Source organism: Cyprinodon tularosa, unplaced genomic scaffold (assembly GCF_016077235.1).
Source record: "Cyprinodon tularosa strain WSP-4 unplaced genomic scaffold, ASM1607723v1 ctg1178, whole genome shotgun sequence".
Classification (NCBI taxonomy): Eukaryota; Metazoa; Chordata; class Actinopteri; order Cyprinodontiformes; family Cyprinodontidae; genus Cyprinodon; species Cyprinodon tularosa.
In genome coordinates, this window is record NW_024037979.1 from 139,926 (window position 1) to 151,233 (window position 11,308).

The 11,308-nt window shown below is 42.7% G+C and overlaps 1 protein-coding gene across 2 annotated transcripts; it reads left to right on the forward strand.

Annotated features, from left to right (window-relative positions):
- Window positions 1–415: 415 nt before the first annotated feature.
- On the forward strand, window positions 416–5,035 carry LOC119799250. 2 transcript variants are annotated; one of them, XM_038309064.1, is made up of 3 exons: window positions 416–2,355; window positions 2,824–2,897; window positions 2,980–3,187. In XM_038309064.1, exons 1-3 carry the CDS (start codon window positions 1,203–1,205, stop codon window positions 3,127–3,129), a joined length of 1,377 nt encoding a protein of 458 aa, XP_038164992.1. In that variant the 5' UTR covers window positions 416–1,202; the 3' UTR covers window positions 3,130–3,187. The 2 variants fall into 2 exon arrangements, with proteins under 2 accessions (XP_038164992.1, XP_038164998.1); XM_038309070.1 differs by lacking the exons at window positions 2,824–2,897; window positions 2,980–3,187 and adding an exon at window positions 4,485–5,035.
- Window positions 5,036–11,308: the final 6,273 nt, after the last annotated feature.

Sequence of the window (11,308 nt, forward strand, 5' to 3'; positions counted from 1 at the left end):
CAAGAGGAAAACCTGAGAAAAGAAAAGGAAAAGTTAGACCTGGAAACAGAGTTGGCAGCAACTAACGCAAAACTTAATGTATTAAAAATAAATTCAGTTGCTAGTTCTAAACAATCTGATGGGATGAACTCTTATTTTGAAAGAGCCCAAGAAAAGCACACGCCCCTGCTAAATCCTCTCGCTGATGAGTTTGTTCTGAAAGAAAAATTAAAGTCTTCATCCAACTTCCCTGTTGTCAGACTTAAACAAGGAGAGAGACAAGTTCAAATGGATCAGATGAGAGTTAAAGTTGATTCTTCAACTCAAGCAACAGAGCAGACGCAATTTCAATCTCCTCCTTTGACTGAGAACTGTCAGAATGATATTGTGAACATCATGCAAAGACAAATGACATTGCAGCTTTACTAGTAAAACAAAACTTATCGTCTGTTCTCCCATCCAGAAACATCCCTGTGTTTGATGGGGACCCCCTACAGTACAGATCATTTATGAATGCCTTTGAGAACGGAGTGGAGGCTAAAACTGACAACTGCAGCGACTGTTTGCACTTCCTAGAGCAGTTCACCAGGGGGCAGCCTAAAGATCTCGTGCATAGTTGTCAACACTTAGCTCCTGAGGAAGGTTATTCCAAAGCCAAATATCTTCTTGAAGAACATTTTGGAAATGAAAATAAAATAACTTCTGCGTATATGGAGAAGATTATGAGTTGGACACCAATAAAAGGGGATGATGTGAAAAGTCTACAATCATTCTCTCTTTTTCTTCAAGGTTGTTCAAATCTGACACAACAAATTGTTTACATGAAGGAGTTGGATTTACCTTCAAATATGAGAACAATTGTCCTGAAACTTCCATATAAACTGAGGGAAAAATGGAGAGTTACTGCTTATGAGCTACAGGAGCAAACTGGTCACCGAGCGTTGTTTACTGATCTGGTTGCTTTCATAACAAAGGAAGTAAAAGTAGCATCAGATCCAGTGTTTGGCAATATCCAAGACCCACCAACAGGGAACAACTCCAAAGTTCCAAGTTACAGCAAGCAAAGAAAAAAGGGAAGCAGTTTTGCCACTAATGTCAGCACAATTCCAGAAGCCAGAACTCACTCAACTGAAAACAGGGCCAAGTCTACTGTTCTTCACAGCTGCTTGTTTTGTTTACAAAGAAATCATCTACTGGAAAACTGTGTGTAGTTTAAAGCTAAAATGCATCGGGACAAGTTGACTTTCATTAAACAAAAGGGGATTTGTTTCGGTTGTCTGAAAGTTGGTCACACAAGCAAAGACTGCAGGAGTCGTTTGGATTGCAATGTGTGTCACCAAAAGCATCCAGGGGTTCTTCACATAGAGCAAAAGGAGACAGGAGCCTCTTCAGAACAAATCCAACAGACAACAAGGTCTCATGTCAACTTCTCAACTGCAACCACCCAGACATGTGGGCATATTGGGGCCGGTCATGATGATAATGCTGTTTTTTCTATTGTTGCAGTTAAAGTTAAAAGTCAAAAGAGCAACAAAGTTGTGCAAACTTATGCATTTCTTGATCCAGGAAGTTCAGGTACGTTCTGTACAGAAACTCTGGCAAAAAGTCTGAACTTAAAGGGCAAAAGAACAAATATTATGCTGAGAACAATGAGTCAAAATAAGATTGTTAATGTACAAGTTTTGTCTGGTTTGGAAATCTCTGAATTGGAAACAAATGATTTCATAGAGCTACCAGATGTTTTGACTCAAAGTACCATGCCAGTTTCTACATTGAATATTCCCCAGCAAAAGGACATTGATCAGTGGCCTCATCTTAAACCTGTTAAGCTTCATAGCATCAATGCAGATGTGGAACTACTGATAGGAACTGATGCTTCAAATGTTTTAGAGCCCTGGGAGGTGATCAACAGTGTAGATGGTGGGCCTTATGCTGTAAAAACTAAAGTTGGCTGGGTCATAAATGGTCCCCTGCGCACTAGAAGCCACAGCAAAAATAGAAATGTTTGCACTGCTGTGACAGCCAACAGGATCTCTGTTGAGCATCTTGAAGAAATGCTGATCAAACAGTACAATCATGATTTTAACGAAAGATCATCAGAGGAGAAAACTGAAATGTCTAGAGAGGATTTGCATTTCATGAACATTGTCAATAACTCTACAAAACTTATTAAAGGTCATTATAATATTGACTTACCTTTCAGGAGTGAAAGCCCCTGCTTTCCAAATAACATCTGTGTTGCAGAGCAGCGCCTCCAGAGCCTCAGAAGGAGATTTGAAAAGGATGCTGAGTACAAGGAGGAATACACTGCATGTGTAAACAACATGCTGCAGCAAGGACATGCTGAGGCTGTACCAGCAGAGGACCTACAGAAAGGTAATGGACAACTGTGGTACATTCCTCATCATGGAGTGCATCATCCCACAAAAGGAAAGTTGAGAGTTGTATTTGATTGTGGATCAACCTACAAAGGAGCATCACTGAACAGTCAGCTTTTACAGGGACCTGACCTCACAAACTCTCTGGTTGGAGTTCTCATTAGATTTAGAAAAGAGCCTGTTGCACTAATGGCTGACATTAACGCCATGTTTCACCAAGTTTATGTCTCTGAAAAACATGTCAACTTCCTCCGTTTCCTGTGGTGGCATCATGGTGACACATCAAAACCTGCACAGGAGTTCAGGATGTTGGTTCATTTGTTTGGAGCAGTGTCTTCACCCAGCTGTGCAAATTATGCTCTGCAAAGAACTGCTGATGATAACGCACAACAGTTTCCAGCTGAAGTGGTTGATACTATCAAAAATAACTTTTATGTGGATGACTGTTTAAAATCTGTTCCCACAGAAGAAGATGCAATTCACATGGTGAAGAGGCTGACGGACCTCTGCTCTAAGGGAGGATTCGTGCTCTCAAAATGGGTAAGCAACAGTCGCACAGTGCTCATGTCCATTCCAGAGGAAAGGAGAGCAAAAGAAATTAAGAATCTGGATTTGGACACAGATGAACTTCCGGTCGAGAGAGTACTGGGTTTACAGTGGAGCATCGAAACAGATGAGTTCAAGTTCAGAACCTCTGTGCAGGACCGCCCACAGACCAGAAGGGGCATTTTGTCTGTGGTTAGTTCACTATATGATCCCTTGGGAATCCTAGCTCCCTTCAGTATGCCAGCTAAACTGCTGCTACAAGAACTTTGTCGACAAAACTTGAAGTGGGATGAAGTTATTCCCCATTCTCTTTGTAGGAAGTTGCTCGACTGGCTGGAGGACCTCCAGCTGATCTCCAGTTTTAAGGTGGATCGTTGCATCAAACCAAGCTGCATCAGGAAACCAGACAAAGCACAACTTCATCATTTCTCTGACGCAAGTCAAGACGGCTATGGAACAGTGTCATATTTAAAACTGGAAAAGAATAACATCTCACATGTTGCTTTCATTCTAGGAAAAGCAAGAGTTGCTCCTATGAAGCAAACAACAATCCCCAGGTTGGAACTGACCGCTGCTGTTCTTGCTGTCCGAGTCAATAAACTGCTGCAAAAGGAGCTGCAAATACAATTGGAAAAACCTGTTTTCTGGACTGATAGTACAACAGTATTAAAATACATCTCCAGTGAAACCAGAAGATTTCACACCTTTGTTGCAAACAGGATCTCTGTCATCCGAGAAGCAACAGATGTGAATCAGTGGAGATATGTTTCCTCCAAGGAAAATCCTGCAGATGATGCATCCAGAGGTATGAGAGCTGAGGAGTTCATTAAATGCAGGAGATGGATAAATGGGCCTGAATTTCTCCACAGATCAGAAGAGGAATGGCCTAAACTGGATGTGGATCACCATGCAATTCCTGCAGATGACCCAGAGGTCAAAAGGGACCTAGCCGTGAGTGTTCTTGTGAAGGAGTCACAAAATCCTACAAGCTATCTGATTCATTATTTTTCATCTTGGACAAAGCTTAAAACCTCTGTTGCTTGGTTTTTTAAAGCTGAAAAACATTCTGATGCTGTTGCAACAGAAAAGGAAGGAGTTTGCTGCTGCAGACATAAATAAAAATGAACCAGAAAAGCAAAACAAAGCCCTAGACAAGCAGATAGAAAGATTCAAGACCACTCTGAAGAAAGAAAATTTGACTCCTGAAGACTTGGCCAAGGCAGAACTAGCTATTATTCAGTTTGCACAACAACAGAAATTTACAACTGAACTGGCTTTAATCACCAGTGGCCTTAAAGCAGTCTCTAAGAGAAGTTCTTTATACAAACTCGACCCAGTATTGGATGCTGGAGTCCTCAGAGTGGGTAGCAGGTTGAATAAATCAGCCATGCCTGTCGAAACAAAGCATCCTGCAATTTTGACAAAGGATATGCATGTGTCTACACTGATTTTACGCCATATTCATCAACAGTTGGGACATGCAGGAAGAGCTCATATGCTGTCAAGATTAAGACAAAAATACTGGATAATAAATGCTAATTCAGCTGCCAGAAAAATCATTTCTCACTGTGTTGTTTGCAGGTGTAACAGAGGAAAGTTTATTGAACAAAAGATGGCAGATCTGCCAGAAGAAAGAGTCCTGCCAGCCACCGCTCCTTTTACAAATGTTGGAGTGGATTACTTTGGTCCTGTAAGTGTTAAAAGAGGACGAAGCCTCCTGAAAAGGTATGGAGTTCTGTTCACTTGTTTCACCAGCCGTGCAGTGCATCTGGAAATGGCCTACACCCTCGATACAGATTCCTGTATAAATGCAGTCCGCAGGTTTATCTGTAGAAGAGGCCCAGTTTCCACCATCAGATCTGACAATGCCACAAATTTTGTTGGTGCAAATCGAGAGCTGAAAGAGAGTTTAGCTGAACTGAATCATGCTAAAATTCAAAATGCTTTTGTGCAGGATGGAATTAAATGGAACTTTAACATCCCAGCAGCCTCTCACCAAGGTGGAGTTTGGGAGCGTCTGATTCGTTCCATAAGAAGTATTTTGGTTTCAGTTCTTAAAGAGCAAGTTTTGGATGATGAAGGGCTTCAAACAATTTTTTGTGAAGTTGAAGCCATATTAAACGACAGACCCATCACTAAAGTTTCAGATGACTCAAATGATCTTGAGGCACTAACACCCAACCATTTGTTGTTGTTAAAAACCAAACCAGTTTTGCCACCAGGATTGTTCAATCAAAAGGGTATTTTTGTCAGGAAAAGGTGGAAACAGGTGCAATACATGGCAGAGCTGTTCTGGAAAAGATGGCTTTCTGAGTACTTACCTCTGATGCAGGAAAGACAAAAATGGACAAGAACTAAACGATGTCTCACTCCTGGAGATGTTGTCTTAATTGCAGACTCTACAGCTACAAGAGGAATATGGATGATGGCCAAGGTCTTGAGTGTAAACCAGGATGCAAAAGGCTTGGTCCGCTCTGTGCGATTACAAACAAAGACCAGCGTTCTCGAAAGACCCGTGACCAAACTTGTTTTGCTACTGGAAGCATCAACCTGAGGAATTAAGGACATGTTTGAGGGAATAGCTCCTTTTTTTTCATTTGTAATTGTGACAGTATTCACAATTAGGGGCCGGAGTGTTGGAGCTATTTATTCTTTATTTCTTTTTTGAATTGTGTTAATTCCTAAACTTATATATTTTTTGTATTATTTACAGACTTAATTTATAGGTTAATTGTTGCATTTTTGTGCATCTATTTTTTTTGTTGTTTTATTATTTTTCTTTATTTTATGTAAAACAGGAAGAAATGTGGGCGGTCCACTTTCTATAATTGTAGGAGCCTGGTAAGGACCAGCAGGCATTTGGGTTAGGGGCCTATGGGTTTTTACCAGTGCAAGAGAGGTGACAGAGCAAGGAAAGTGTGAACTCTGTAATGTGACAAAATATAGGAAATAAATCAACAAAACATCTACAAGTTTGGACTTCCACTTCTTTTGCCTGCGTCAAGAAAACGTGACCCCAGTGCCTATAGTGGCTTATTGGAATTTTATTGGATGTTTGGTTTGACAAACAATTGCCACTACAGTCCTTTCAAAACATTCTCTGTGTGCTCCCTTTCGTGTGAGCCCCCTAGTGGTAGCTACCCGCTATATTCCGGGAAAAAGAGGCTCATATTGGACTTATCTGCCCCTCATTCTGGCCGTCACTCCTCCATAAATAGCCTCTTCCCTCTTTCCTCCTTTTCTCTTCACTACGCTTCTGTAGACCACGCTATTTCTTTCATTAAGACCACCGGCCAAGGGGCCTGGCTGGCCAAAGCAGACAAAATTATTTTCATTCACCCTTCTCAATGGCACCTGTTCGGAGCTAAATGGAAGTCTCTGTTCTACTTTGCTGTCAGTCTCACCTTCCGCTGCAGGGGCAGTCCTTGTCTGTTTGACAAATCTCAGAAGCTCTGTGTTGGATTCTCCTTAATGTTACTCATTTGCCATGCGTTCTTCATCTCAGGATGGTTTCCTACGCATAGATCCTCCCCCACAGCCCAGTTCATTACTCCTTAAACTAAAAGCTCTTAACCAACTTGGTGTTCCCCTGTCCGAAGAAAAACCATCGGCCCTGTTACAAAATTGTGTTTCTAGGCATAGCTCTCGTTTCAGTGGCCATGATGGCATCCCTGCCCGCAGACAAGCTGTCTAAGATTCGTGAGATTTCTCAGTCTTATAGCTCTGCATCAATTATTTCCAAACATCAGTTGCTTCTTTGCTTGGTCACCTTAATTTTGCTGTGCGCATCATGGTCGTTCCTTCATTTCCCGACTGCTTGACCTAGCTAACTCTGTTCCCTCTCTCTTAGATTAGGTTTCTCTGGACGAAGGTTGCCGTTCCGATCCTTTCTTCTGGGCTAGACTTCTTGTAAACGGAATGGCAAATTATTTTCGATGACATCATTCAAACGCTGACACGCTCCAATTTTTCACGGATGCTGCCCCATCCGTAGGTTTTGGGGGGTTTCTTTCAGGACAGGTGTTTGCTGGTTCATGGCCTCCCTCTTTTACTAGTTCTCAGTCATCTGCGCTATGCGAGGTTTACCTTTAGCCGTAGCTTGCCGTCTGCGGGGCCCGCTTTGGAGGAGAATGCGCATATCCGCTTCTGCGACATCATGGCAGTCGTTGACGCCATCTCTAAGGTCGCTCCTCCTCTCAATCTCTCATGCCATTCATTAGAGGCATAACTTGGCAGCAGTCTCTTACAACTCTATCATCTCTGCTCGACACGTTCCTGGTCTTTCTAACCATGCTGCTGATGCTCTTTCTCGTTTTAAATTTCAGACCTTCCACATCTTCGTCCTTCTGCCGATCTCCTTCCGACCCCCGTTCCTCCGCTAGAAGAACTCATCCTTAACTAACCTACTCTCTTCGTTCGTACTTACTTCCTCCAGTTTCTACATAAATCAGGTTTAGCTTCACTTCAACTAATAGTCGTTTCGATCCTTCCCGGCATTTGTCTCTTTCGGATCTTCGTTTCCACATCGATCTTACAAATATCTTGAATCATTCTAAAGGAAAGGCCCTTGTTTTATTTCTATCTTACATACAGATGGCCCCTTTTGCCCGTTTATCACCATGTTTAATCTGTTCAAAAGCACCAAAAGTTTTTCACTCATTTCAAGCCACTTCGTCACGCGCAAGGGTTCTCCCGCATCACCACGCTGGTTCCAAGACCATCTCAGAATATTATTAGAATCCTGTGGCTTTTCATCCAGTCATTATTCCAGCCACTCATTTAGGATAGGGGCAGCCACAAAACAGCTGCTCGTGGTGTCTCTGTGGCTTCCCTCCAGCAGTTGGGCCGATAGACTTTTTCAGCCTATAAATCCTATATCCGCCCTGAACACTCTTCAATCTTAGCAGCTCAACGCTCTCTCTGTCTGTAAGGTAAGCTAACTTCGAATACTGGTGGTGGTTTAAAATTTATTCTCATCTTTGCTAAATCATTGCTCCCTGCCACGCACCCTGCTATGTTCCCTGTGTGTTCCCTGCCTTGCATTCTGCCATGCTCCCTGGGTGTTTCCTGCCATGCTTCCCGCTATGCTCTCCGTGAGTCATGTTCCCTGCCATGCGCCCTGCCACGCTCCCCGTGTGATCCCTGCCACTTTACCTGCCTGCCATGCTCCCTGTGTGCTCCCTGCCATGCTCCCTGGCCTTGTTCCCTGCCATGCTCCCTGTGTGTTCCCTGCTATGCCCCCTGTGGTCCCCTGCCTTGTTCCCTGCCATGCTCCCTGTGGTCCCTGGCCTTGTTCCCTGCCATGCTCCCTGTGGTCCCTGGCCTTGTTCCCTGCCATGCTCCCTGTGGTCCCTGACCTTGTTCCCTGCCATGCTCCCTGTGTGTTCCCTGCCATGCTCCCTGTGGTCCCCGGCCTTGTTCCCGGCCATGTTCCCTGCTATGCTCCCTGTGGTCCCTGGCCTTGCTCCCTGTGTGTTTCCAACCATGCTTCCTCGCCACATCCCCTGTCGTTTCCTGCCTTGCTTTCTGCTATGCTCCTGCAATGTTCCTATGCTTCCTGCAATGCACCCTGCTAAGCATTCTGCAAAACTCCCTTATTTTCTCTCTACCATGCTCTCTGCTATGATCCCTGTCATGATTATTCATTTACCACGTGTATCAGCCTGTGCATAATGAAGTCCTCCTATACTCATCCTTCTCCCTCCGCTTTCTGCATATGCTGGCGCTCAGGCCTGAACCTCGGCAATTTTTGGGGGGAATATCCTTATTCTCATACATCAGTTTATCTGCATTAAAGTATAAATCAGCGTTTATGTTTCCTGCCGAGGCCTGAGCGCCAAAGTTCAAACTATCGTATCAATAAACTCTTCTAATTGCATCTTTCTCTCTCTGTGAGTTTTTCAGATTGAAATGAAGCTAAGGCGGAAATTCAACTGAAGAAACTCTGATTACTTCCATTCAATCTGAGGCTGATCCGCCTCCGACGCAGCCAACCCGCTTCAAGCCACTTTCCTTGATGCCCAATCATCTTCTAGCACTCTACTTAAAGCCACTCCAAATCATCTCTAGGCCTGCTCTTCAACAAGCGCAAGATCCATCGCTCCTATGTCAGACTTTGATTCAGACAACCCACCTCCATCCCCTTCTCCACCATTGTAGTAAGCTCATCCGACTCCTCCTCGATGCTCCTTCAACCTCACCTCCAGTGTGTACTCCCTCCAGACTTTCATGGAGTTCCCTGTCACTTTAAACGGTCCGGCAGAAGACCGCCACGTTGAGCCTGGTTCTGCTAGAGATTTCTTCCCAAAGGGGAGTTTTTTCTCTCCACAGTCGCTTCATGCTTGCTCTTCATGGACAGTTTATGCAAACTTTGTTCATTCAGTGACATCTAACTCAAGCATCACCCTGTATACCAGCCTCTATGGATTAACCAAACTTCATCTATCTAAACTCCACCACCAGTTTCAGGCCCGGGGGGAATATCCTTATTCTCATACATCAGTTTATCTGCATTAAAGTATAAATCAGCGTTTATGTTTCCTGCCGAGGCCTGAGCGCCAAAGTTCAAACTATCGTATCAATAAACTCTTCTAATTGCATCTTTCTCTCTCTGTGAGTTTTTCAGATTGAAATATTTAGATCTAAATGAATGAATAAAGGATGTGTAAATCAATAATCTCTATTTTTCAAGAGGTTGAAGAAATACAAATGATTTTACACAACATACATGAAGAATAACATTTAAATATGAATATCAGCAATAGAACAAAATATACAGTTTAATTCAAAATATATATTTTGTGGATCCAAAGAGGAATTGAGGGGAATGACAGTGATGTTGGTCTCAGTCAGATAAAAAAGCTTGAAAGCAGGATCAGTTTTCCAAAACAGACTTGTGAGAGAGGGCTGCACGGTGGAGCTGTCGTCATGCAGCAAGAAGGTTGCAGGTTTGAATCCTGGCTTTTCTCTATGGAGTTTGCATGTTATCCCTGTGCATGCACCGGTTCTCTCCAGGTACTCTGGCTTCATCCCACAGCCCAAAAAACATCACTATTAGGTTAATTGGCTTCTGTAAATTGTTAATATGCATGGTTGTATGTCTTTGTGCGTCTCTGTGTTACCCTGCGGCAGACTGGCGACCTGTCCAAGGTAATAGGGAGCAGGATGGATGGAGTTGTGAAAGAGTCCTCATACGGTGAGCTCAGGCTTAAGAAATGGAGAATTTAGCTTTCATAATTTATTACTTTGAATCAATTTGACTGGATGATCTGGTGAACTGTAAAGTGCCTTGAGATGACATGTGTTGTGAATTGGCTCAATATATATAAATAAACTGAATTGAATTATTTGGTCCTTTAAAGTGAGAAAACCTCAGGCTGAATCTTTTCTCTCCTTAATAACAGTTAAATTCTGTAGATCGATTTGGTCCTTGGAATTGCAGGCTTCATTCTTTCCATCTTCAGAATTTTTCCCAGATCCAGGGTGACCTTCACATAAAACACTAGTTAGGTTTCCTCTTCAGTCTGCCTCCATATCTGTAGAATGTGATGTTTGCAAAATGTTAGAGGAGTCGTTTAAAGAATAGTGAATGGACTTTGTAAACATGATTAAAAAACTGTCAAGGCTATTACTAACACCAGCTGATCAATCATTAATCAAACAATGTTTCAGGACTTTCAAATCTGCCAACCTCTGAAAGGTTTTACCAATTCAAAAACTACTGAAGGTTATTAGAATTATGTCAGAAATGGAAATTAACTTTATAGGTTTACGAGCAGAGAAAATGCTCAAACTGTGACAGAGTTTCCTTTGTTTTAATGAACTAATCTCATTCTCTATTCCTCTGACAGGATGGAAGATGCTGCTTTATATCCACCAATAATCAGAGATCAATGTTGGGTAGAAACATTTTCTCATTGGGTCATAAAATGATTCCCACTAGTTATCGTGGCTCTATTTACATTCAGCTCTGCAGCCAGTTTTCCAACTATCACTCCAATCAGATTCAGCTTCTTGAACAGAGTTGGAGTTTTTTAACCTCCATCATCTTCCTGCTTTCAGAGACGTTTTACTACAGTTACAGTTATAGCTCCATAAAACCACACAGGTGTGCAGGAAGTTAGATGTTTCTGCATCTATGAACAAGTCTGCTCTGAGAAAGTCTTTTTAACAGACGGTTCAACATTCCAACAACGTTCTGATGCTGCATCCAGCTGTAAGGTCTGAGCTCCTCTCTCAACTGCTGTCTTTACTGATCCTCCATTTCCTTCCACATCCCCGGCCATAAGTAGAGAACCCTCTGGAGGAGATCTGGTGCCCTCTTTGGTAAAATAGTCAAAGAAAGATGTCATCACAAAATAAATGCAATAAGGGTGAAAAAATCAAAGCTGTGAAATAAACATACC

Coding starts and splice junctions, on each gene's coding strand:
- LOC119799250 (XM_038309064.1), top strand. CDS start 1,203: ATGCATCGGGACAAGTTGACTTTCATTAAACAAAAGGGGATTTGTTTC. Junction 2,356..2,823: donor AGCAGAGGACCTACAGAAAG/GTAATGGACAAC, acceptor CTGTTCCCACAG/AAGAAGATGCAATTCACATG. Junction 2,898..2,979: donor GATTCGTGCTCTCAAAATGG/GTAAGCAACAGT, acceptor ATTTGGACACAG/ATGAACTTCCGGTCGAGAGA.